Source organism: Epinephelus lanceolatus, chromosome 20, assembly GCF_041903045.1.
Source record: "Epinephelus lanceolatus isolate andai-2023 chromosome 20, ASM4190304v1, whole genome shotgun sequence".
In the NCBI taxonomy this organism is placed as follows: Eukaryota; Metazoa; Chordata; class Actinopteri; order Perciformes; family Serranidae; genus Epinephelus; species Epinephelus lanceolatus.
Window position 1 is genome coordinate 20,446,711 of NC_135753.1, and position 27,377 is coordinate 20,474,087.

The 27,377-nt window shown below is 40.2% G+C and overlaps 2 protein-coding genes across 4 annotated transcripts in view; one reads left to right on the plus strand and one right to left on the minus strand.

Annotated features, from left to right (window-relative positions):
• plcd1a (phospholipase C, delta 1a) overlaps positions 1 to 10,833 on the plus strand; it is a 23,076-nt gene extending 12,243 nt beyond the window's left edge. For both annotated transcript variants that reach the window (XM_078162720.1, XM_033638620.2), the window contains exons 5-15: positions 75 to 303; positions 410 to 611; positions 2,302 to 2,446; positions 2,545 to 2,697; positions 4,518 to 4,667; positions 4,754 to 4,910; positions 5,000 to 5,116; positions 5,628 to 5,806; positions 7,876 to 8,011; positions 8,164 to 8,313; positions 8,587 to 10,833. In XM_078162720.1, the coding sequence (XP_078018846.1) occupies positions 75 to 303; positions 410 to 611; positions 2,302 to 2,446; positions 2,545 to 2,697; positions 4,518 to 4,667; positions 4,754 to 4,910; positions 5,000 to 5,116; positions 5,628 to 5,806; positions 7,876 to 8,011; positions 8,164 to 8,313; positions 8,587 to 8,678 (1,710 nt within the window). In that variant the 3' untranslated portion in view covers positions 8,679 to 10,833. The remainder of the gene's footprint in view (positions 1 to 74; positions 304 to 409; positions 612 to 2,301; positions 2,447 to 2,544; positions 2,698 to 4,517; positions 4,668 to 4,753; positions 4,911 to 4,999; positions 5,117 to 5,627; positions 5,807 to 7,875; positions 8,012 to 8,163; positions 8,314 to 8,586) is intronic.
• Positions 10,834 to 27,377, minus strand: part of vill (villin-like) — a 22,446-nt gene continuing 5,902 nt past the window's right edge. Inside the window, exons 3-21 of one of the 2 annotated variants that reach the window (XM_033638618.2) lie at positions 24,545 to 24,628; positions 24,357 to 24,431; positions 24,045 to 24,244; positions 23,527 to 23,635; positions 23,075 to 23,185; positions 21,647 to 21,852; positions 21,473 to 21,551; positions 21,279 to 21,377; positions 20,995 to 21,148; positions 20,666 to 20,766; positions 20,429 to 20,566; positions 18,841 to 18,999; positions 18,528 to 18,707; positions 18,234 to 18,379; positions 17,671 to 17,815; positions 14,125 to 14,313; positions 13,764 to 13,832; positions 13,261 to 13,596; positions 10,834 to 11,327 (exon numbers count right to left, since the gene is read on the minus strand). In XM_033638618.2, coding sequence (XP_033494509.1) covers positions 11,214 to 11,327; positions 13,261 to 13,596; positions 13,764 to 13,832; positions 14,125 to 14,313; positions 17,671 to 17,815; positions 18,234 to 18,379; positions 18,528 to 18,707; positions 18,841 to 18,999; positions 20,429 to 20,566; positions 20,666 to 20,766; positions 20,995 to 21,148; positions 21,279 to 21,377; positions 21,473 to 21,551; positions 21,647 to 21,852; positions 23,075 to 23,185; positions 23,527 to 23,635; positions 24,045 to 24,244; positions 24,357 to 24,431; positions 24,545 to 24,628 — 2,694 coding nt within the window. In that variant the 3' untranslated portion in view covers positions 10,834 to 11,213. The remainder of the gene's footprint in view (positions 11,328 to 13,260; positions 13,597 to 13,763; positions 13,833 to 14,124; positions 14,314 to 17,670; positions 17,816 to 18,233; positions 18,380 to 18,527; positions 18,708 to 18,840; positions 19,000 to 20,428; positions 20,567 to 20,665; positions 20,767 to 20,994; positions 21,149 to 21,278; positions 21,378 to 21,472; positions 21,552 to 21,646; positions 21,853 to 23,074; positions 23,186 to 23,526; positions 23,636 to 24,044; positions 24,245 to 24,356; positions 24,432 to 24,544; positions 24,629 to 27,377) is intronic. The other variant, XM_033638619.2, reaches the window with a different exon arrangement.

The window sequence follows — 27,377 nt, forward strand, 5'->3', positions numbered from 1 at the left end:
ATCTGTCATCTGTGAAACTTAAAATCTAGTATATCTGTTTAACTGATTGTCCCATCATGTCTCATGTTGCACAGAAATGTGACAAGTCAAATTCAGGCTCCCTGGAGGGCTCAGAGATCAAGCACTTCTACGACCTGCTGACGAAGCGGGAGGAGATAGACGTAATTTATGAGAGCTACGCTCAAACAGAGGGTCAGATGAGCGCCAGAGACCTACTGAACTTCCTGTTGAATGAGCAGAGGGAGCAGGCGTCCATGCAGGATGCACTAAAGCTGATTGAAAAATACGAGGTGGATGAGACAGGTAGGGTTAAGTCTTTGGGGGTTTTATACAACACTACACAGTACTGAAAGACAAACGGTCACACTCCACATATTGTATCGTACTCATCGTGTCCTCTGTCCACCAGCGAAGCAGAAGAAGCACATGACCAAAGATGGCTTCCTGATGTACTTGCACCAGGAGGAGGGCTCCATCCTCAACCCGGCCCACAAACAGGTGTATCAGGACATGCACCAGCCCCTCAACCATTACTACATCTCCTCGTCACACAACACATACCTGATGGAAGACCAGCTCAAAGGACCCAGCAGCACAGAAGCCTACATAAAGTAACTACCTTTACCAACATACTGTACATAATGTTAGCTGAAGGAAACTGGTGCTGACAGCATTGCCCCATCATGGTATTATTTTTACATAAAAAGCCACTTCACAGTTGAGTATTTTGCTCATGGATGTTGGACATAGAGATCATCCTTTTAACGAGATCCACACTAACCCATTTCAGTGGGGGAGAGGGATTTGATTTTTCCTCATCAGTCAATAGGGACCGAAGTATCTGCCCGAATCTAATGTAATTTTAAGTTCACACTGATTCGTGGCCATGCCATCAGTGTTTTGCATTTATGAGATTTGAGTGGACAGAGTACAACAAACTATGATGTTGGACGTCATTGAGAGAACATTGCGTTAGAATAGCCACAATAGTCTATAGTGCTCGCCATTGTTAGTATTCGTCCTCATTGGTATTAGTGCATCACTTGAGAATACTTGACAACAGCTTGAAAACAGCTTGACAACGACGATGGTTCCTTTGTTGATTGGTTCATTATTCATCCCCCTTGAAGCTCATTGGATTGTTTTCTATTATGCCTCCACGCTGTGTATAGCCATGGCATTCTCAAAAATGCCTCGAGGGAATTTCTTCAAGTTTGGCACAAACATCCACTTGGACCTAGCAATGGACTGATTCGATATTGATGGTCAAAGGTCAAGGTCACTGTGACCTCATCTGTCTCATTCTTTTATACGCGATATCTCAAGAACACTTTGAGGAAGATTTGGTACAAATGCTTTTTTGGAGTAAACAATGAACTGATTTGATTTTGGTTGTCAAAGGTCAAGGTCAATGTGACCTTGCATCCATCTCATTTTTGTGGAGGTAATATCTTCAAGAGTAAATTTCTTCAAATTTGGCACATTAATTTTGGCACTTTATAAGTCAAGGATGAAGTTATTACAATTTAGTGGTTAAGGGTAAAGGTCACTGTGACCCCATCTGTCACATTCTCAAGGACGCAATATCTCAAGAAGGCCTTGAGGGAGTATCCTCAAATTTGGCACAAACTTCCACTTGGACTTAAGAATTAACTGATTAGAATTTAGAAGTTGAAGGTCAAATAAAACAGACGAATCAGTCAGCTTGGTGGAGTGGGCAGTTTCTAAGGTCCGGACCCAGGCAACCAAGGAACTAAACTTAGGAACTCCATCTAGAACTAAAATTAATTTTTGTACATTCTTATTTGCAAATAAGACTAATGTCTAATTATAAAAGATGTAACTTTTGCATCTAACGCAATATCCTTGTGTTGACCTTTGTAATTGATAGGTGCGTGACGGTAAGACTTTTGAATACATGAGAGCGCGAACATACCTTGACCTTGGCCTTGGCATGCCTTAGTATCAGCATTAAAATTTGACAGCAAATAAAGTCAGTTTTCTCTTGCTCCTTTCAGCTTTTTTATACTAGTACTAAGGGAGTTAGCGACATAATTTTGTTTTGGGAAAGAAAAATTCTAATATTTACGGTCAAGGTCAAGGTAAACTTTATTACCCCTGAGAAGCAATTGTATCACAGACACTAATAATACAGATTCACACTGTAGGGAGCAGATTTTTTAGGTAGCAGAAACTATGGCCCAGCAGCCAAAACTGACACAAACATTTTTGTGATGTATAAAAGAGCATGAGTGATCACATTGGTGTGCAGGTTTTCATGAAGGTATTCCTCCCCTGCAGAGCACTGATGAAGAGCTGTCGCTGTGTGGAGCTGGACTGTTGGGACGGGGATAACGGCGAGCCTGTTATTTACCACGGCTACACACTCACATCCAAAGTGCTCTTCAGAGACGTCATCAAAGCCATCAAAGACTTCGCCTTCAAAGCATGTGGCATATTTATGATTGCATTTAATTTCCATCAATGCTTTTCACATTGGGACAGTCACCCATCACTTATTTATTGTTCCCTTTGTTTTTTCAGACATCAGACTACCCAGTGATCCTGTCCCTGGAGAATCACTGCACCGTGGACCAACAGAAGCTTATGGCCCATTACTTGATCTCCATCCTGGGCGAGGCTTTGGTCACAAAGCCTCTGGGCTACACCATGCCCAGCAACTTCCCCTCACCTGAGGTGTGTTAAACTCAGCTCACTGACTGTAACATTCAGAGTCTTTAGAGCCTTGTTCCTGAATAAAAACCAAAGGAAGGCCGCACCTAAAATTCCACCTCTCAAGTTAATGAACCACCAGATTTTTTTTTCATTTCCTGTTTACTTTAAATCGACTATTAGATTTGTCTAGGAAGGGAAGCTAAGGAGATTGCAGTAAAGTTCATCCTCATTATGTTAGCCCCAAATAAAACCACTAACACATAATCAAAACAGCATCAATCTAAAGCCTCTGCTCCTCTGTGTGTTGATAATGTGGATACACACAATCTGTAGCTTTGCATTTTATGATCTCGCCTCGGTAATCGCTTACAGATAAGCTGTTTATTAACTAATATGTTGTTGCAAGATCCAACTGTGAGTGAACACCTTGATAAGAGAGGTTGTTATCAAGTGGGATTTTGTTTGTATGTAAATGGGCAGGTTTGTCTAGTGTGAAAGGATCGAATACAGCTGGTGTCCCTTTTTTTGCATTGTCTTTCTTTTGCTATCCTTCTACACTTCTTAATCACTGTCTCCGTATATTTCTTCCTTTAGACCTTATCATAACTTTGATGACAAGCACATGTGACTCCCAGATGCAGTGAAAAAAAGGACTCAGCACTAAAAGAAATGCAAAGCGAGGAGGCATTAGCATATCAGATCATTTTTCAGTGACATTCCCAAGCCTTTGTGGGCAGGTCTGTTCAAATGTTGCACCCATGGGATGAATGCCTGTGGCATTGTCAGCCTCAAAGGAAATTATAATTATGCATTGCACAACATTTTCCTCTCTGTCATTGGCTACTGAGAGGGCGCAACTGGGAGTCTCCAAAAGCACATGCTTTGTTCCATTGAAAAATAAGAATATGCTTCTCTGATTTAGCAATAATGTGCAATAATACATTTATACACTCACCGGCCACTTTATTAGGTACACCTGCTTGTTAACGCAAATAGCTAATCAGCCAATCATGTGGCAGCGACTCAATGCATTTAGACGTGCCTTGTTGATGCCAGAGGCCAGAGGAGAATGGCCAGACTGGTTCAAGATGATAGAAAGGCAAAAGTAGCTGAGGGTGAGGCTACAGTTCACACAGGCTCACCAAAATTGGACAACAGAAGATTTGAAAAACATTGCCTGGTCTGATGAGTCTGGATTTCTGCTGCCACATTCAGATGGTAGGGTCAGAATTTGGTGCAAACGACATGAAAGCATGGATCCATCCTGCCTTGTATCAGCGGTTCAGACTGGTGGTGGTGGTGTAATGGTGTGTGGGATATTTTCTTGGCACACTTTGGGCCCCTTAGTACCAACTGAGCATGGTTTAAACACCACAGCCTACCTGAGTATTGTTGCTGAGCATGTCCATCCCTTTATGACCACAGTGTACCCATCTTCTGATGGCTACTTCCAGCAGGATAACGCACCATGTCACAAAGCTCAAATCATCTCAAACTGGTTTCTTGAACATGACAATGAGTTCACTGTACTCCAGTGGCCTCCACAGTCACCAGATCTCAGTCCAATAGAGCACCTTTGGTACAAGGTTGAACAGGACATTTGCATCATGGATGTGCAGCCGACAAATCAGCAGCAACTGTGTGATGCTGTCATGTCAATATGGACCAACATCTGAGGAATGTTTCCAGCACCTTGTTGAATCTATGCCACCAAAAATTGAGGCAGTTCTGAAGGCAGAAGGGGTCCAACCTGGTACTAGCAAAGTGTACTTAATCAAGTAGCCAGTGAGTGTAAATTGCATCACAACACATAAAAACACATTTTGTTGGTTTCTGTTTAGGAGCTGAAGGGAAAGTTCCTCATCAAGGGAAAGCGACTGAACAAGCTGGATGCTGCCTTCAACAATAACAGCACCATAGATGAAGACACAGTGTCTGAGGAGGACGAGGCTGCAGACTGCAAAGACAACGACCAAAAAGCCAAACCAAAGGTGGGTCAAATGCTCATTTGTAATACTTTTTAAAGATATATGTATTTTCTTCGACAAAACTGACCCACTTTCCCCTCTCCTTTTAGAAATCAAAAATCAAACTTGCCAAAGAGCTCTCAGACATCGTCATCTACTGCAAGAGTGTCCACTTTAATGGCTTTGAACACGCCAAAGAAAACCAGGCCTTCTATGAGATGTCGTCCTTCAAGGAGAGTAAAGCTTTCAACCTGGCTGACACTTCAGGTAAACATCACATCTATCTGACACGTTGCAGTTGATTTCTCATGAGCAGAGTATGAAAGTTAACTTCAAGTGTTGTGATGTGTTTTCAGGGACTGCCTACGTCCATCACAACATGGACAAACTCAGTAGGATCTACCCTGCTGGCTCCAGAACCGACTCCTCCAACTATAACCCAGTGCCCATGTGGAACGTTGGCTGCCAGATAGGTACACTCCGCTTAATACATGCAGAATTTTAGCCATTAGTAAGTGCCATTGCTATAGTAAAGGGTAACTAAGGTATTTTTCAAGCTGGAACCTATTTTCCCATGCTTTTGTGTCTAAGTTACTAATGGCAACAACAATTTTTGAAATTGGTTCAGCCGACAGCAGCAAAGCAAGCTGCAATTTACCCACTCAGGGCATTTGTGCACCCACTAAAAGTGCTTGTTTTGCCGCTGATCGGCTTTGATTATTCCTCTAAGTGTCTGACAACATTATGGAAAGAATCCCTACAGAAACAGACCTTTGATGGGAACTTGCCCGGAGTGGTTACAAACTGTTCCATAACAGCAGCCCTCTCATTCAGTACTGGACCAATTTCAAAAATTGCTGTTCCCATTAGTCCCTTTGACACAAGAACAAGGGAAAATGGGCTCTGGGTTGAAAAATACCAAAGTTAACCTTTAAGAGTAATGTTTACACTCTCTCTCCCTTCTCTCTCTGATTTGGTTTTCAGTGGCATTGAACTTCCAGACTCCCTCCAAGGAGATGCAGCTAAACCAGGGTCGGTTCCTGCCAAATGCTTTCTGTGGCTACATCCTGAAGCCTGAATTCCTGAGAGACCTGTCGTCTCAGTTTGATCCCAATACACTGTCCAGAGGACCCTGGCTAAAGAGGAAGACCTTTAATGTGATGGTGAGTTATTTGCTGTAAAACTTGAAAGATAGGTCTGAGTAAGAGTTAGAGGGTGCCCCATAGAGTGGAGTCAAGTTTTTGAACTTGTATTTTAAAGGAATACTTGACCCACAAAATGATCATTGTTTATCAGTTACTAGGGCTGGGCGATATAACAACTATGTATGATATATTGATATATTTTCAAGCAAGATATCAATTTAGACCACACCGTCCATATCGATACAGGGTCAAATTGTGTTACATAATAAATACCAGTGTGCATCTCTCCTCTTACACTTTAAGAGAGACACAGAGCTGCTACTGTGTTTAATCTGTCTGTTAATTAGTCTACAGTGTGACATCGGTCGATATGTTGCATGTGCTAAGCTAAATCAGTCTGTGAGATGAATGAAATGACCGCAGCACATGTGCAATCAAGTGCTGCGCTGCTAGTTTGTGTGTGAGGTGGAGCACAGCGCATCGCCACTCTTCTTAATAGTTGTATTCTATTTTGTGACATGGAGATAGTGCCTGGATGTTGTGTGCATAAATAAGATTAATAGCCTAAATAAATGAAAATATTAAAATAATTTTCCAGCACTAGATTAATTTTAAAAGCCATAAAAAAACAACTTTTTGACTCCCACCACAAAGATTTTTAATTGTTCTAAACTATAGTGGATTTAGGCCTACTTGATACTTTTATATTCATGTTACAGTTTTGTGTCCTGTGCTGCAAACCTTTAAACCTCTGTAGCTCCAGTGCTGTGTGCAAAAACATCCATGTACAGCCCTGCTATTTATTTTATATATTTTTTCATGTACATGTTGTGCAGCTGTATATTTTCAAACAGAAAAAAATCCCTGTCTTTGCATTTTATTGTGATCACTGTCCGTTTTTTTTAAAAGTGTTTGTGACATCTCTTCATCTGGCTTTGACGTGCGACTGAAAATATGTCGCCCATTTCTGGAAAATACATACAAGATGTATATCATGTATTGCCAGTCAGTCTGTGATTACACAGATATGAATTTCTGTATTACTTATCACCCGTGAACTCATACCAGATCGATGTACTCCCAGTTACGCTCTCTGACAACACACAGCCGTCTAAACCAATTACCTTACTCCTCTAAACAACAATGGCAGCCCCACGGTGCTGATGCAGGTGATACACAGTGAGAAATAGACAAAAAATAACCCTATTGTTAACGTATTATTGGCAGCCGCTCTAACAGCTAGTTTCCAGTGCAAGAATAAATCAATACAGAATATGTTTCCAAACACACAGATAACTTTAAAAAAAAAGTATAATAGCATCTGCGACCTTATGGGCCGTTTCTCCTCCTCCGTTTTGCTCAAATGAGCAAGGTGATAGAAGTGATCGTAAACAAACATAAACTCCACATGGTCCACCATGTTGGTTTGATAGTTTGGCAGGACTTGCCTTGAACGCTATGAAGTCGTGACTTGAAGCGGTGACTTACAGGATTAGAACCTTGCCTGGAATGCAACATCACACAACTGCAATGCATTACAACCCAAGTCCTTAGACTTTACTATTTAAAACACTTCGGCGTACAGGTAGTGTACCTGGGGAAGCACGCGTGTTTGAACTTGTACAATGGAATGCACAGAGTTCAAACACACACACTACTCATCCATGCATGAGACTGTTTGTACTGACATGTTTTAAATTATAAGGTTTTAGTGAAGATGCATGTGTTTGAGAAGTACTGAGCATTCGACTGGGTAAATGAGACTTAGATTGTGCTGCATAAGTTGTGTGAGAGTTTGTAAACAGATGTTTTGATATAGTTTTGCTGCTGTTGAGTGCGGCCCCCTATTACTCCAATTCATCAAGAATTTTGTCTGCTTTTGGATAATTTATTCGCCATGGAGGCATGCAAGAAAAACAACGTTTTCTTCATGAAGTTAATGTAACACTGTGAACAAATGATACACAGATGGTCATTTTGTGGGTGAAGTATTCCTTTAAAACTTTGTATTTACTACAGACTTCTTACGCCGTAGACATTTATTTTTGTATTGATACATTTTTGTCTTTCGTTTCCACATACAAAAGGTGATCTCAGCTCAGCAGCTGCCTAAAGTGAACAAGGACAAACACAGATCCATCGTTGACCCTCTGGTGAGAGTGGAGATCTACGGCGTCCCAGCAGACAACGCCACCAAGGAGACGCACTACATTGAAAACAACGGTGAGCACATAAACTTACTCAGACGTGGACACACCCTGATTTGTTCCATACATGAATTATCAGTTTTCCTCAGAGCAGATGTCGCACACCATGGCAGAAAATATGAATATATTAGCGAGCTGCGCCAGCTGAACACAAATCCATCCCTGCAGGGTTCAACCCAATGTGGAATGAGAGCTTCAAGTTTGACATCCACGTCCCAGAGCTGGCCATGCTGAGGTTTGTGGTGGAGGACTATGACTCAACATCCCAGAATGATCTCGTCGGGCAGTACTGTCTACCACTCACCAGTGTACAGAACGGTAAGAGAGTCCAGCTTAAACAGCAAAAGGCACTGAACTGGAGAAGCAAGTTCAAACAAGCCCAGATGTTAGCAAGAGTTTTCTGTGGAGAGACACTGAACTGAGAGCTGAGAGGATTCAGTTAACACCAATGACTGAAACATAAAGGTGTTCAAGTATTTGATAGATAAGAACGAGACAAGAATTGCTGACAGCGTTATGTTTATCATATGACTTCAGTTTTATACAATCGACTTTGCTGACGAAGCTAAAACTCACTTCCTTTTTTCCCAGGATATCGCCACGTACCTCTGCTCACCAAGAGAGGTGACGTCATCTGCTCAGCTGGACTGTTTGTGCACCTCATGCTCTTGGACGCCCAGTAGGCTTACATTTGGAAAACCTTCACGCCAGCAACAGCATTTTTTGTAGAAACTCTAAAGGAATTTGTCCAGTTTAAAAGCTAAATAATTTAACTCTGATTAAATATTTCAAAAATGTTTTTTAATGGGGATAAAAAAAAATATAAATATATGTCATCTGCCAAGCCGCAGGTGCTGACTCACCATTGTCTGCATAACACTTTCCTGTTGTTGTATAATGTTAGCTTTTTCTTAAAGGCACAGTGTGTAGGATTTAGGGGGATATATGAGCAGAAATGTAATATAATATAATGAGGGTGTTTTTTCTGGTGTTTGATCACCTGAAAGTAAGAATTGTCGTGTTTTCGTTACCTTAGAATGAGCCGATAATATCTACATAGGGAGTGGGTCTCATGCACGGAGATTGCTACGTTCAGGGGTCAGCGACCTTAGCTATCACTATCACTACAAGAGCCATTTTTGACCAAAAATAATTCAAAATAATCTGCGCATCTAAATTATCATCATCTAAACTCTAAATTAGCCTATCGAATTAGCCTATTGCTATCGCTAATGTAGCAATGGGCATTCAAAAATATATTTTACCACAAGTTGGCTCCTCTGCAGTGGGATGTTTATGATTATTTGGCACTTTAACTTTGCAGCGTTGGTAGAGAAAGCAAACAAATCTGTCCATGCATGTTAAATTCTGTATTTTCCTCTGAGACTTTTACGGAAGTAGAATCCATAGCTAGCCTAGCAATTGAGGCTCAAGACTAGCTATAGCTGTTGAGTTTTGACGAAATTTAGAGGAAAAGGCGCCAGGTCGTAGATGTATGAACTACAATGTAGTTGATGAAACGTTGAAACTTTTTTTTTTTTAATTATTCATTTTCATGTGATATTTTTTGTCAAAGCTTTAGAGAGCCTCTTGAGGGGGGCTAAAGGAGACGCAGGTTGCCTACCCCTGGCCGTGTTGCACTGCCATGTTTCTACAGTAGCCCAGAACAGACAAAACAGACACTGGCTCCAGAGAGAGCCATTCGCATTTTGCGTTTTTGCATTGGCTACCGTAGTTAGGAGCCCCTCGCAACAAGCCAAACAGTGTCGCAAAACTACTTATTTTTAGCATGAAGCTGCCTTATTCATTGTTTTTACTGGTATAAATCACCAGGTCCACTTGTTTTGGTGAGGAGGAAACCTCTGCCAGTAATTTGGCTCCCGCTAATAACCTCCTAAACGTCTGGATCAGAAAATGTTTAAAACTCATTAGCAAGTGCTATGCCAAATCATAGGAGAAACGCAGATTTTTAACATGAAACTGCTTTATTCACTGATTTTACCTGTTTTTATGACCTGGTCGGTTTGTTTTGGAGAGGAAGAGACCTCTTTGGATAATTCGGCTCCTGGTTAGGATTCTTTCAACACTGAAAGAATCCTAACCAGAAGTTTCAGCTGGTTGCAATCTGTCATCCTCACCACTAGATGTCACTAAACCCCCCCTAAATCGTACACAGTGGACCTTTAAATTAAGTTTGGGTGCGGTAACAAAAACGAGTGAATGAAAATGTAAATGAAAGAACGGTGTGGGAAATTATTTAAAGAGAGTCATTAAACTGTATTTGCCATATTGAGGAGAAGAACAACAATTGGAGGAGTAAGGTGTGATTTTTTCTGAATAGTATTTCCATTTTTATAGATTTGAGACTTTATATTTTCCTTTAAGATCATACAAATATTGCTCATGGAAACAATGTGTTTGTCAAGTCTGGCGCTTCACTGTTTTAGTGGCTTCTCCGACTAGAACAAGCCTTGATTTAGGTTTCCATTTCTCTGTCATGATGTTAGCAGCAGTGTGATATCAGAAGGCCATTCAGTTAGCCGTGTGTGTGTGTGTGTGTGTGTGTGTGTGTGTGTGTGTGTGTGTGTGTGTGTGCATGTGTTCAGGGGTTCATTCATTTTGAATGTTCTTCAGCGGTGACGACTCTGCAATGTTTGTCATTGTTTCCATTTGTTTAACAGACTTACAACCTCCTTTTGACCATTGATGCAAGGACATGCTCTAAACCTGTTGAACCTTGTTAAGTATTCATGTCAAACAAGTCTTGGTATTTTAAATAACACTCTTCACTCATCTGCATTTGCACTAGCTCTCAAATAAAACCGGCAGATTCCCTGATTGAGGGTTTTGTGTGTTTATTCATATTATAAGTGATTCAGCCGATGACAGTAACATCCTGAAGAAACTCGATCATGGAATGATCAGCATGAAACATTGAAAATACAGATATATATAAAGCATAACAATTAAAAACAATCTTAATTTAAAGTGTAAATCATGTCCCTGATTATTAAAACCACAATCATGTTAATAACCTAATTCCAGTCAACATTGTAATCACTTTAACTTTGTTGAGGGTTGAAAATATTGTCAGAAAGTATAAAAAAAGGTGCCAACCAATCCTGTCTTTCAACCAACAACAGCTAAAATGCTGCCTCAGTTTGCTTTACAAGTTTCTCTGCGTTACAGCGAGACGGGTTTAACAATGTTTCCATGAATCAGAAGATTCCTGCCTTTTTCTTCAAGTCACTCTGCCTCCACTTGGGTAGCCGCTTGAAGTCTGAGCGATTGGTTCCTAGCAGGTTCTCAAAGTCCACATCAGACAGGTAGTCCTGGGATCAGAGCACAGAGGGGGACAGAGAACAGTTAGTCTGACCTCTACTGTGCACACTGTGTTATTTCATCAGGACACACACACACACACACACTAATAACAGGCTTAGCACCTCCCACTGAATCACATCATCTTCACAGCCATGGGAGGATTGTGAGACATCGAGCCCTCAGCAAAGAGACTTGTGAAACCACCCTTACACAGGGGTGGAGGGGCAGACTTAAAGAGATGCAAAACAACTACAAAAGCCCTCCACAGTGTCTCTTTGTGGTTGTTTTGTGTCTCTGTATCTTTGTAGTTACGTTGTCTCCTTGAAGTCACTTCGTGCCTCATTTGAAGTTACTTTGTGCCTCTGTAGTTATTTTGTGTCTGTGTCTCTTTATGGTTGTTTTATGTCTCCTTTTAGTCATTTTGCATCTCTGGAGTTTTTCCTTTTGTCTCTTCATAGTTACACTGTGTCCCTTTGAGGTCATTTTGTGCCCTTGTAGTCATTTTGTGTGTCCTTGAAGATATTTTGTGACTCTTTGTAGTTTGTTGTGTCTGTGTCTCTTTGTGGTTGTTTTGTGTTTCTTTGTTGTTGTTTTATGTTTCCTTGTAGTCATTTTTGCATCTTTCTGTAGTTATTTTGTGACTCTTTGTAGCAGTTTTGTATCTCTCTGTAGTTGTTTTGTGCCTCTTTGTAGTAATTTTGTGACTCTTTATAGCCATTTTGTTTTTTGGGGAGTCACTTTGTCTCTGTGGATATAGCGTGACTCTTTGTGGTTGTTTTGTCTCCTTTTAGTCATTTTGCATCTTTTTGTAGTTATCTGTGTGTCTCGTTGTAGTTACATTGTGTCCCTTTGAGGTCATTTTGTGTGTCCTTGTTGATATTTTGTGACTCTTAGGAGTAATTTTGTGACTCTTTAGAGTTATTTTGCATCTCTTTGTGGTCATTTTGTGTCCCTTTGTAGTTTTTTGTGTCTGTGTCTCTTTGTGGTTGTTTTGTGTTTCTTTGTTGTTTTATGTCTCTCTAGTCATTTTGCATCTTTCTGTAGTTATTTTGTGTCTCTTGGAAGTAATTTCGTGACTCCTTGGAGTCATTTTGTGTCTCTGTAGCGGTTGTGTGTTTTCTTTGTAGTCATTTTGAGTCTCTGTTTCTCTTTATGGTTGTTGTATGTCTCCTTGTAGTTATTTTGCGTCTCTTTGTTGTAATTTTATGACTCTGTAGTCATTTTGTGCCTCTTCATCGTTGTTTTTTGGGGAGTCATTTTGTCTCTGTGGATATAGCATGACTCTTTGTGGTTGTTTTATGTCTCCTTTTAGTCATTTTGCATCTTTTTGTAGTTATTTGTGTGTCTCTTTGTAGTTATTTTGTGTTTCAATTTCTCCTTCTGGTTGTTTTATGTCTCTTTGTAGTTGTTTTATGTCACCTTTTAGTCATTTTGTGTCTCTCTGTAGTTATTTTGTGTCTCTTTGTAGTAATATTGTGTCCCTTAAAGGTCATTTTGGGTGTCCTTGGAGTAATTTTGTGTCTCTTTGTAGTTGTTTTGTGTCTTTTTGTAGTCATTTTATTTGTCTATAGTCATTTGTGTCTCTGTTTCTCATTGTGATTATTTTATGTCTCTTTCTTTGTAGTTGTTTTAATGTATCCTTGTAGTCATTTTTGCAACTCTTTGTAGTTATGTTGTGTCTCTTGTAGTTATATTGTGCCCCTTTTGGGTAATTTTGTGTGTCCTTGGAGATATTTTGTCTCTCTTTGTTGAATTTTTGTGACTCTTTGTAGCCATTTTGTGGCTCTTCATAATTATTTTGTGTCTTCTTGGTGTGAGTTTGTGTCTCTCTTTTGACATTGTGTGACTCTTTGTAGGTGTTTCCTGACTCCACACATTGAATAACAACAAGCACGTAATGACTTCCATATTTTTGCACCAGATCCATAATGCTGCACCCACCTCTCTCTGGCTGGGGTCCACTCCCTGCGGCAGCTCGCTGGGAGACTTGTTGATGAGGAGCTCTGGGTCCAGATACATCCCAGAGCCTCCAGCAGAGGGGGACATTGTGCCACCAGCTGGGGATGACGGAGTGTAGCTAGAGGAGGGGGACAGGGTCATGGAGCCAGAGGACAGGGCCCTCTGGGTAGACGGGCTGGTGGGAGTAGTGGGTCTGGGGGACAGATCACCTCCGTGGAGCCTGTAGACTGGAGGGGAGCTCATGGGGCCTCCTGGAGCCCTGTAACCACCCACACCACTCCCAGCAGGACTCTTATTGAGATTAGTGTTGTTCAGATCCTGCAGACAAAGGACACGAGTGAGTGAAATCATATTTTTGGCGGATTTTTGCATGACATTTGGGAGAAAACATAACATAGTGACAGTATTATTTAATGTTAGAAACATTTGTGATGTTAGTACATTTAGTCAATTAATCAAAGGATTAGTGTCAATCAATCACTTACAACAGTGATCTGTGAGAGAGATGCTGGATCACTCAGCTTTTTTTTCATCTCCTCATAGGAGTTTCCTCCCTGTGGAGAAGATCAAGTGAGCCAGGATTGAGAATTGATAAGCATGCAGGGTCGTCTTCAAACAATCCATGAAATTATCCACATGCAACCATATGTCCTTTACAATTTCTTAAACGATTTGTTCACGTGAGATATTCATGTCTCTCTTAAATCACCTGTGTCAATGTAATGGAAATGTATGGTCATAGAATACTATTAATATTGATTTGTAATTATTTACTTATGCTACATTATTGTGTACAGAGTACTCTAGTGCCTCTCACTGACATCAAAGGGCCTGTAACAAACTCACGCTCCACTTATGAGGATCCCATGCATTGAACCAGCCGGTGAAGGTGGGCGGTTCGTATCCCTGTTTGACAAAGATGATGGGTGTGTCAGGGTCACGGCCTGCAGGGTGGGTCCGCAGGTATTCCTGCGCACAGTTCCATGCCTCTTTGATCTCATACTGGTTGGCTGAGTTTCCAACCCAAAAGAAAACCTGAGGTGATTTGGAGAGAGATGGAAAAAGTCTGGTCATTTGAGACATTTTTTGGTAGACTACCACAAAAAACACCTAAAAGTCTGAAGAATATCTTCAGCGTTACGTTTAGAGCTTGTTTGTATCACTTCTGTGTAAAGTAAAAGTAAAATACTGGACCTTTAAACACATCAAGAACCCCTACCTCACCCTGATGACATGTTCACGTAAAATGGGACAGTCGTGTTTTTAAATTGGTTATCAGTTCAGTCATTAAACCACTAATGAAACCTAACTATTCATTAAAAAAGACAGTCCAACTTTTCTACCATGCGTTCCCTGTTCTGTTGCAGCCTGTATCCTCAGTGCCACATTGTCTACAATAGACAGGCACGTGTCCGTAACAACAGCAAATTCTGGACGATTGTGGCTGACATGGACTCACTGCATCATCTTTTCTGGGATTATTTAATTTCTTTGCAAAGTATTAATAATAAATCATACATACAAAGCCGCATCTCATGCATATGTGTCCGTATGTTTTACAAATTCTGCAGTTACTGAAAAATTGTTTGACATATTGACATATTGTCCAACCCTTCCCTCCCTATCCTGGCTCGCTTAGGATGACTTGTGATGATGAAGAAAAGGAAAGAAAATACATACGGGGATAAGTAAGACAAGGAAATGAATAACTACCAAAAAAAAGATAAATATAGTGATAGGATGATCACTGATAACAATACAGCTTGTACACAAATACTGTATATGTATCTGCGTGCATACACATATCCATATAAAGCACAGTTACATCAATATATGTATGCACATGTCACTCCTCCCCCCGCCAATGTGGAAAGAAAAAAAACAACTAATTCATCATCTTAATATTTTTTAAAATCTAATATGACAGGGTGGCACACAATAGCATAATAACTCAAGACTATATGGCATCATTTAGCCTAGAAATATGCAGGTTTCAATTCAGAAAAATGACCCATTTTCGTTGAATGAATGAGGTACTCAATTGAAACCCTTTCCCATAATAACTGAAGTTTGTTGTGAAAGTATTTCGATATTGGTCAAACAGTTTATACAATGTAAACTTCCTACAACCATTTTTGTTGTCATACTTAGGTCTGTCATGATAACAAATTGTTCTGGGCGATTAATTGCGTCAGAAATTATTGCGATAAGCGATAATATTGTGTAATATTGTGCTTTTAAGACCATTTGTATTATTGTATTTTTTAGACCATTTTTTAAACTTATATAATGATAATAAAGGCACAATGATGCAAGTAAACCCTTTTAAAGAGAAATAAACATTTATTTAACAAGAATATTTAGGAATGCAAAAAAGGAAAATTTAAATATCCGGAATAACACATAAAAATACCAAAATAAATAAATTATAAAGACCTTACAAATACAAAAAAAATAGACTCTCAGTCCCTGTTAACAAAAAGTGCACTGTAATAGAAAAAAAATCAAACAACCAAAAACAAATGGACTCTCAGTCTCTTATCAAAAATTGCACTTGAAAAGAAAAAAGGGTACTGGGTAGCTATTTTCTCACAGGCGACTTTGGTAAACTATTTTTTATGGTAGAAATATGAACATTTAACACCTCTGTATTTCACTGTAAAAACATTAAACTTACTCAAGTCACTGGCTCACCAAACTATGGTCTTATGGTCCTCTTCAGAGTCAGTCCAGACTGTCCATAGACTGTAACAATAAGGTCCAGGATGTAGAGAACAGCGTACGGCTAACAGCTTCCGGCCGGAACTCGCACTTGTGGAATTTAGTTCCGCATTGCGTGCATTTATTTTACGTGCACCTGCGTGCACCGGAACTGCATTTTTTTTTGTTCACGCAAAAGCGGTTTGTATTCTGAAAAGTTGTCCTTCAGCATTTTGCTTTTCTTGTAAAAACTGGATAAAATCTGCCAGCGTAGGAGAAATATTTTTCCCTATTAAAGAATTTTTTAAAAATTATGTTTTTAGAATCCTCGTGTTGCAACTTGCCTTATTTTATTTTATTTTATTTTATTTATTTAACTTAATTTAATATATATTTTTTTTATTTTAAATTTTTTTGTTTTGTTTTGTTTTGTTTTTATATTTTTGGTAGTTTGACTTATCTTGAATAGTTTGCTGGAAAAAGGCCAGGAACAAGAGGGCTTTGACAAGGTCCCAAGCTTAAACTGAACCACCAGTGTTGAGGTTAGATGGCATTTGCTTGTTGCTTGTTTCAACAGAAACTCATTTCTAGACCATTTTAAATAAATTGGCTTTAGTTAATAATCGTAAAATATTCTCACTGAACTATAAAACCAGGATACAGTTAGCTTAGCTTGGTCTACAGACTGAAAGCTATGGGAACACAGCTAGCCATTGTTAAGGATAATCCCTGGCTGAAACCAGTCTTGCAACATTACTACTAACATGTGCTGTCACCATTAAACTACAAAGGCGCTGTCTTTACGGTCTTTAAGGGTTATGATCTATTAACGGGACTCTTTCAAGTTTTGTTTATGGATAAATAAAATCTAATATTTAGCTTTTTGTTTAAAAAAACAACAACTTTGAATATGTTTAACGTCATTGAGCATTCCCAAACTATCAGTGTGAGGTCTGTCTGCATCTGCTGACAGGTTAAAACTCCTCTGCAGCGCTGATACACTTCAGCTGAGATGTGAGTCACTTCCCAAGTCAGGAAAGTTGATAGACTGCCTTAACTCTTCGTCCTAAAAGAAGAACCATAGTGAGTCACTCTGAGTGACCTTTCCCAAGTTCGGACCGATTTCCTCCTCTGAGACAGACTGAGCCTCGTTCAGTTTGTTAGAGAGACTTAAGACAATGAGAAACACCTTTATGAAACAGTCCACTGAGGGATGACTGAGGGAAAATACAAAAGATCAGATGAGATTTGAACCCACAACCCTCAGAGAATAAAAGTGCTTCTTCACCAGCTGAGCTGTCAATAAACCAGGAGGATGGTGGAGACTCACAGAGAAGAACTAGACTTCAGTGTCAGTTTGTCAGTGTGAACACTCTGTAAACTTTGTTTCTCCGCAGGTTGATGGAGGTGACGTTTCTGCAGCCTCAAACTGATCTCCTTTGTTTCTTTGGTTCTTTTCATTAATCATCACCAGAGATGGTGCAGTGGTTAAGGACACTGACTACCAATGTGGGGACCAGGATTCAAATCCCGCCTGGTGCCCTCTGGGATGCCTCTGTAGCAGATAAAATATGACAACGTGCCCTACAGGTCGCCCTTCCATTAGAATAAACATGATGCAGTGCCACATCGGCTGCTTTCTATGAGCTGCTGCCCTCAGGTGGACAGCCTGAGCCCCCCACTGCCTCTCACCTCCTCCCAAGTGTCCAGCAGCATGACATCCTCCTCGTCCAAGTCGCTCTGGGCGAAGTCGTCCACCTCGGTCATCCTAAACTTGCCTGTCTGATTGGAGCATTCAAACAGGCGGGGACTGTGAGGAGGCTCCTCCCTCAGCATTCTGAAACAACACAGAGCTCACACTGTCATTACAACTGTATAATCTGCTCTGTGTGTGCGTGTGTGTGTGTGTGAGACTATATTTCAGATGACATTGGGCATATTCCACTGACCTTGACGTAAAAATAATCCATACAGATTTAAATGTAAGCTTATTAATGTTTCAAAATATGATTAAAGAGCTTTTTTGGGCGAGTTTTGGAGAAAAGTCCTTGTTGTTCTAATTGTTATTTTTTACTTTACGTACTGTAATATAGAGTAAAAAGAAAATATGTAGCGAACATAGGCCTGGGTGAATGCTTATGGATGTTAATGTCTGGGTGCTAAAACCCAACCTTGGTCCAGTTTCTCTTGAGACTGCAATAATGTCACCAGAAAGTGTGCTTCCAAGGTGTGATGCTGCTGCTGCCTGTGCTTACCTCTTGTCACTAGCATAGGGGGCCTTTCCTCCCAGAGCTACCCAGAATTCAGCTGGCTCCTGGCCCTCCATCACCACCTGCTTGTCCTGCTTGGACAGCACATCAGACATCACTTTCCCCATCACCCTCTCATCCCCGCTGCAGCCCTGGAGACAGACAGAAGCCGACATCAAACAAACACAGATCTGTGTGAAAACGCACCAACACAAATTCACATTTTCACTCTTTTAACAGGAGTTCATGCAAGGCTTCTGCAGCTTGTCGTAGTGCTCTGTAACAAAGCGCTGACTGTACCTTTCCATACCACAGGTAGCACATGTGGTCAGTCTTCAGCAGGAAGACATCGTTGGTGTTGAGTGACGAGGCCCTCGCCAACACTTCGGTGGCCTTGGTGTTCAGCTCATTAGTCCCTCTGACCTGGAAGAGCCTGGCACCTCCATCAGGGTTGACTACACCAGGTCGGCCTGTACCACCCTGAACACACACACACAGACATATATGAAACAGAAATAAAACATTTTCTTTTTTATTGCAGTAAAACATTTTTTTTTGCATTTGAACATTTATAATCCATCCAAAAAAAACATCTTCAGTGTAAATATCGCACCTCGAAGATGATGAGTTTGCCTTTGAAAATAGCCAGGAAATGCCGAGGCTCCTTTCCCATGATCACCCTGACCTGGACCGGAGCTCCATTGTACTTGTTATCAATATTGACAGCCTGGTAGGCGGAAGCTGTGATCTCATCTTGAGTGGCATGACGGCCCTGGTGTAAGATAAAATGATGTTAATACAGACTATTTTATTTAATGTGGAAGCTGATTTCTGCCAGTGTGATGAAAGAAAAGTTCCTCTAAGTGTTATAATGAGAAACTTCTTTGAAATAATGACCTACTTAAGTTAAAAACATAGTATCTCAAAATAATGATGACATTTTTGAGAAATCTTTGCATTTTGAGATAAGTAAGTCATTCTTTTGAGAAAGTCTCTCATTATTTTGATATACCAAGTCAATATTTTGAAAAAGTTTGTTATTATTGTAAGATACTAAGTGATGCTTGGGAGCAGGAGCTTGGGGAAAATTTGATGGATCAACGGTAGGACAAAGCCATCCATAATATATGCTCAACCTTTCCTTGTGGCACGCTGCAGCTTCTACAATTCAAGATATTACACAAAGTCCATTTCAGCAAAGCTCGACTATCTGAAATATATCCTAATATGCAGACCAATGTGACAGATGCCTCTTTTTGTAATTTGAGTCATATGTTCTTCTTCTGACTACATAAATTCTTGACTGACTTTTTTTTAGGATTTTTACAAAGGTTTTGGGAGTCCAGATAAAAATGGATCTTTTTATTGCTATATGCAACCCCAGAGTAACTCCCCACAGTCAGAAATATTAGCTTCTACTTTCCTTGTGGTGAGATGTCGCATTTTACTCCATTGGAAATCTCCTTAACCCCTTAATCTATATCGCTGTGGCTTAAGGATGTTATGTCCTTTCTTAAATTTGAGAACATAAGTTTAACAGTTAAATGCTCCTCTGATAAATTTACTCAGAAATGAAATTATTTTATAAACTACTTTAATTCCTTAACAACCCTGTCCTCCATGTTTATTTGTATTCATTTTAATTTTGTTATTTAAACATTTTATTATACTGTGTTGTTTAGAAAAATACTTAATTTAAAAAAAATATTAATAATATTTACATAATTATTTTTCTAATGCGGTGACAATTTTAATTGTTCCTGTTCTATTTACAAAAAGAGGAATGGCACTTGTAATTCTCGATTGTTGTTATCATCTATCACTGATTAAAAAAAAAAAAATAAAGAAAAAAAGGATACTCAGTGATTACTTTGAGAAATCTCATTATTTTGAGATATTTGGGGCATTTTTATTGGTAAAGTTTCTTATTATATTGAGATATTCATTATTTTTTAGATCTCTTCTCATTATTTTGATATAAGTAGATACTAATTTTTTATGTTGAGAAAGCTTCTCGTTATTTTGAGATTCCAAGTTATTGAAAGTTTTTCAGTATTTTGAGATACGTCTAAATCGTTATGTTGGGAATTATTTGGAGATATATTTTTGTTTCTCTTCATAATGACTTCCAGGATTCATTTTTTTTATCACACTGGAGAGCTTAAAAAAGGAGGATATATCCCCTCTGCGATGATACTGACCTGCCACATGTAGAGTATGTACTGCTCCCGGCCGGATTTTTGATATGTGTACAGCACCAAGTAGCAGTCTCCTCCATAAAACTGTCCATACGTACTTGGATTTACTTCAGCCAGCTCCAAATTCTCAATGCGCCACACCTGTAAAAAGGTTTCATCATTTTCCTCTCATGACACAGAAAATAGCCATCTATGTTTTTGTGTTTGTGTGTATTTTGGCATTAGACAAAGTTTCCTCACTTTAACATCTCCAGAGGCGTCATCCACCATGCGCTGCTGTGCTGCAAGTTCAGGACGAGCGTGGAGCTCCATCACATCAAACTTCACTTGGTCTACCTTCGCTGTACGGAGACCCAAAGTGTAAATAATCATATAAAATCTATGCATTCAAAATATGTTTTATAATCATGAAACTATAAAAAAAAAACCCGTAGAAATAAAAACTGCTGACATCAAATAAAAATGACCTACAGTAAGCTCTTTTATTGTGAAAAGAAGCAGGATGAAAATGTACTTTTAAAGCTATCTGACCTAGATGTGAATTCATTCAAAGGTTATGTATCTATTACCTATCTTCCCCATGCTGTAGGTGGTTCCAAGACCCTGAGTTTGCCCTTTATCTCTCCAGGATTTGAACAAGTGTTTGAACATTGCTGACTCTCCTCCCTCGGTCATCACCTCCACACTGGTGTTGGATGGGTAGTTCTTGGCTTTGATGTAGCCCTGGTAGAAAATATGATGAATTATTGCCATTTAACTTGGTGATCCTTGAAGAATTATAGAGTTTGATGTATAGAAATCTTTTGCTCTGGCTTCACTTCTTATACAGTGTACACTTAATTGATAAACTCACCACTGCCCTGTTGAGAGCTTCTCGCCGCTCCTCCTTGGAGGCCTGTTTGCCTTTCCACACCATCACACTGGAGCCTCTCTGGTCCACGATGTAACAGTCCTGACAGTGAGAGAAAACCATGAACAATGAGACAGGGCCCATGCTCTATAATAACAGTCTCTGAGGATCATGTTCAAAGGATGAAAGAGAATTACGGTGGAGTGCAGCAGATCTTGCGTAAGAGGCTGCGTGGCCACTTCTTGAACCACTAGATTTCCGCTATTTTCAAAAACACTGAGGAGAAACACAAGGAAGAACAGTGTATGGTTGTATTAAATATTGATATCATGTTGCAGCAATGATCCAACAGATCAATAAAAGGTCCTTACTGGTAGAGCCTGACACTGGTGTTCTGCACCTGGTCAGGTTTGTCATCAGGAATGGCCTCCTTCAGCTGCCCAGTTCGTTGGCCGAGCACCGCCGTCATGACTTTCATGAGCTCTGGGGAGCTCTGTTCGTCAACGCCCTCCACCACACCAATCTGAGCTCGACCTCCTCTCTCCCTGTCACGGATGTCCTGAGCCAACAAGACTGCCTGCAAACAAGGAAGACCCACGAAAGAAATATAAACTGACCAAAGGAACATAGAACATTGTGTTTAAGCAATTAAAGCCATCCAAAAGATAGAAAAGACTGAGTAATAATCAATTTTTAGGATTTTAGGTTAAATGTATACTAGATAGTATACTAGGGGGTGAATTAGCATGTTTAATTGGCGGTGGCGCCAGCAGAGCCTGTCAGTGAATGCAATCACTCTGACTAGCAGTTCAGTTCAGCACCCAAGAAGAAAAACAGAAGTGAGGAAAGTAAACAAAAGGCTGAAGTCAAAAGAGAGTGAGACCAAAACAGATTTGTTACACAAGGTAAGAGTGGTCTTCTTTAGCCGTTGAGCTCTTTAGCAGAAACATTTTGTGATGGTTTTTGTTAATGTTTACTGGAGCATGGTAAATATGCTTTTTCCTTCAACATTAGATTGTATTGTTAATGTGCTAACTGGCACCAAGAAGGTCTAGTTTCCTCTTTTCAATGACAATTACAGACTGCCATCTGCTGTTGTGTAGAATTATTCCTCTCATGCAGGCGCAGAGCAGCGTACATGCTGAATGAGCATCGGCAGTAATCTTTGCGGTGTGTTCATGTGCAACTTTTTGGCCAAGACACGGTGCCATCAGGTGACACAGCAGGGGGCCTTCATCGTGGCTAGTTCTCTTAAGTCGGTTTGGTGTGTCTGGGCCTTTAGAGAGTCTGTTGTAACATCTGAAAACTCGCCCTTTGGCTAATTCTGTCATATTTACAAGAGTTCATTAATATGCACTGTCCCAATTTCTGGTGGGATGGTAGAGCAGCATGCACGCCTGAGTTGAGAGCTCCCTCACGCCAACATAATTTTGTCCACTAAAACTTGAAAGACAAACACAGAAGGGCCTAAACACCAGAGAATGAGCGAAGGTAAAACTAAAACAAAGACCAGGAACACAGCAGAAAACCAAGGTCAAGAAACAAATCGTCCAACCAACGTAAATAATATGCTAACATCTGAAGATAACAACACCACGGCGGCGCCTCAAACCAGCCTGGATGGCATTAAAAAATATGCACTGTCCCTGTCAAATAAATAAATAATAACAAAATAAAACAAATAAAGTGTCCCAACCCCCACATGGAGAGCAATTGTTGAAAGTTTTTGCATGTCCACATGTGACTCTTTTGCAGTGGTGTAAAGTACATGATGCTGTTTTATCAGAGCGAAGGATCACCTTGAGCTTCTCTCTCCTGTTGCTCTGGGGTCCGTTCCACTGCACTATGGCTTTCCCCATATCCAACAGGAATATATCTCCATTGTTAAAGCTGTTCCACGACACCTCCACCTGCACACACGCACACAAACTTAACCATGATGGAGAGTTATCAGCCTTTATTCAAATGGATGAAACATGCGGTAATAAAACCAATAAAAAAAAAACATTCCGAGAAACAAATGTTGTTAGCATAGGGAAATATCAATTAAATACCACACAGTCATAGCACTCTTCAGGCAATTAGCACCTACTTTGACAGCTATGGCAACAAGCAAGCCATAATTTGTTTAAGAGGGAGTGCCAGCACCCCTCGTAGCATGGCTGTGTGAAGCCTGTGATTGCTCCAGTGGGTGGTGCAGGGCAGGCAGCATTAATCCCCGTCAAAGCCCTTTATATTCTACTCTGCCTACCTCCGTCGCTGTGACATGCTTCCTCCCTTTGACGTGCAGCAGTCGCAGGACGTTGTAGACGTTTGTGTCAACATGGTGAAAACCTGAGGCCACTCCACCCTTCTTGTAGCTGTGGAGAGACCAGTGTGTGTTATCAAAGTTCAAGTGCAATAAAACAACTATGACGCACACACACATGACGCAGGATTATTCCAAAAGCATCAGAGTGTGTTTCTTGTTTTTGTCAATTTTGAAATATAACGTCGGCGTTACATAACCGTGAAGCAAACAGACAATAAAAAGTCAGGGGTTAACGACCTGGGCGAGAGGAAACTGTGTTTTTCTTTGCTAAGCCTCAACAAAACACGTGTAATTTGTGTCATAATGATTTCATGCAGAGGGATTACTGTTGTAAACCATGTCTCAGGGAGATTACAGCATAAGTGTGTGTGTGTGTGTGTGTGTGACTCCCTCTCTTCATTTGGTCACCACCCCCCTTTCAAGTTCACATACCAGCCCTTTTTCTCTGACTCACTCACATGAGGCCATTTTTGAAGTAGCTCCTGAAGCGCGGCGACTCGTTACCCTGCACCTCCCTGTGCTGGACCGGACTCCCGCCCAGGTACTCGTCCAGCTGGGTGACGTAGATGGCCGCTGCACCTTGCTCATCCTGAGAGGAGGAGTTTCCTATCCAGTAGTGGATGTCAGCTGACTGTCCTGAGCCCTTCTTCTCACTTATCTGGTGAAAAACACAAAAGATAGAAGTCTCACACTCGCAGACGTACTATGAAAGCATGCACAACTCACACGCACTTCATTAATGTTTAGCCTCGTGGGACATTGTTACTCACACACAGAACAATGTAACAGTCTCCCTCAAAGAAGTTACCAAAGCCTTGGGCTGGAACAGGCACCATCTTCATGTTCTGAATGAGAAAGCATCAAAAACATGACATAAAATCGTACACAAAAACAAGACCAGAGTGACCAGTAATGTCCAAATATGGGTTGCATGATACTCGTTGACTGGCTGACTTACATTGATGGTCCATATCTGCAGGCCTGGCTTTCTGTTGACATTTCTAAATGTGTCTTGATTGTCATCACTCATCATTCTGCTGAACTGATACACATAAGGAAAAAAAGACTGAGAATCACTAGTGACTTTAACTTGCATTTGACACTTTTATTTTATGTGATGTGTATAAGCAAAAGTTGTACAGCAACTTGAAAAATCTTAGCGCTGAAATGATGATGCACAACATCTAATGTGGGATAAAAATCTTTTCTCAGGCCAGTTGCATTAGATCTTTACCCACACTGGTTACTTCTCCAATAAAGAAAATGCAGTCCATTAGAGTTCACTTTGAAATAGGTTTACTGTGAGTCTTCTTCTGTGAGATCACACATATACACACCGAGCTGGTCCCAGGAGCATTATGGGCCTTGTTGGCAGAGCCCTCCTATCATTACGCCCTCTGATCACCACTCCTTACCTCTGCCAGCATTGTTTCTTAAACTCAGAACACACTCTCTGTGTCAACCTGCTCCTGACACCATTGTTTCTCATCCTCTGAACTTGGTGACGTCACCTGAGTGCAGATGCGGATACACGCAACAACTTGAGTACAGATTACAACGGTATGCACCATTATCTTTTAGCTTTCATACAGGGCAACAAAAGTACATGATTAATAATGACTTAATGCAGTTTTAAAGGGACAGTTCACCCCAGTCTCTGCTTATGGACAAGAGGCTTGTGCTCATGACAGAGTGATGTAAACATAAATGGTGTCCTCCTCAACTGAGCTGTAAATTAGCTAGCTCAGTGGTTCTAGGTGAGCTAACAGTAGATGCTCGCTTCCTTCTGCGCAGTGATACATTTTATGGGTGTAGTTTGGTCGAGAGAGAAAAAAGTTCCAACATGTGCTCACAACAAGGTCCATGGATTGTCTGTAGTAATTGGGTCATGATTTCTGGAAAGAGACATTACTGCTGAGTTTTCAAATCTATTTTCTTGCACTTTGAGCACCACAAAGTTAGTGCCATCTAGTTCTATGATATTTCGAGAGAAGGCAGACATCTCTATGGTCGATATCTCCAGCACTCTGCAACTCACACCAAAACAATCTAGACTGATACATAGCACTACAGGTAAGAGAAATATGACATAATTTTGATTTTAGGGTGAATTGTCCCTTTAAAGCACTTGCGCTTTACTTAAGTATTTTAATTTTGAGCTGCTTTATACTTTTACTTCCCTGCTTTTTATGGTAATATGACCTGACAGCTATTACTTTGCATATTAAGATTTTAAATCTGAAACATATGATGAGGTTGTGAAATGTGTTGTTAAAAATGACAAAACTAAACACCATTTAACATCATTTAAATCAGTTCCATCTCAACCAACAATAACAAAAAAAATGCTGCTTACACATTAATAAAAATGATCCAGTAATATAAAACTCAAGAATAACATTCACAAGGGCCTTATTTCTGCATTACTATTTACTTTGATACTAATAATTTTAATGCAGGACTTTTACTTTTTACTTACTTTTCACATCAATGACATATTTCATCCTTTTAAGTCGATATGGCTAACTTACTAACTAACACATTTTAACAAATAAAGGCCTGTCTCAGTTAGAGGCCTGGTCTATTTTTTAAGTTCTTTGGATGTATAAAACAGGTTGTTTGCTACCCACTTGAGCTACTCTTAGTTAGCTGCTTCACTCAAAAGGTTTTTTTTTATATATAAAAATGAATCATGTTGTGAAGTTGTTAGTATTGTTATAACAGGATAAAGTGGTGTTGTGTTGGCATGCCAGGTGCCGTAAAGTGAGTGCCATAATTCTCTCTGTCTCTACAATGCGCTGTCTGTCAGAACCAGATCAAATGAATGACTCATAACTGATTTGTTGTTAAAAGCCTAATTTTTATACAATATTCATACTAGCTTAAACAAACCAACGGTTTTATGTGAAAGGAATTAAAGTCCTGTCCCAAATAAAAGCCTGTTGAGTTCAGTGATTTAAGCAAATAATAGCCCGAGTTACTAATTGAAGTTTTACGGTACTTAAGACAACAGCTACCTGCTGTAAGAGTGAATCAAAAACAATAAAGATAGGATGGAAAAAACAATAAAAATACCTGTCAAATGCTCAGCAAAGCTGAGGGAAACTGTTTTGAGTTTTTTAATGCTTCCTCCACCACTGCTCATGGTCTAACAGTATTAAGTATGTGTTAGAACCATATTATAAAACACATATTCAATTGCAACTCCTCCAAAGTACTTCAACAGAAAAATATAGCATTTTTGAAGCCTCCTCCTCCACACCGCTCATCCTTCGAGTTCCCTATCTTTTCACTGGAAACAGATGTCTCCAAAGTGACAAGTGAACCATTTCAAAAGATTGGATCTCTGACAGCGAAACACCTCTAATCCTCCTAATGAGTGTCAGCTTGGCGCCATAGCAACATACAAGTTCTGCAATCAGTGGTGCTTAAACAGCCTCTTGACTCAGATATCAGAAACAACAGCACTGATAAGCAAACACACTGTAACACCAGCTGAGCCGAGAATATAGGCTTAGTGGTGACACGCTGTATGGAAACAGGCTCGGTGGGATGCTGCGCTGCCTGCAACATATCATGAATGCAAATACAGGATCCATGCATACATGATGTGATTGGCAAATAGCTGGAGGAACTGTGGTTGCACTTATTCTCCAGAGAAATAACCCGGCTGTAATTCACTGGCTCGTACACAGAGTCTAATCTTTGCTCCAGGTGCAGGAATAAAATGTCTGTCTGGGCAGTGATTGATGGAGTGGGTGGTGTGAGGTGAGGTGGGACAGATCAGGTCA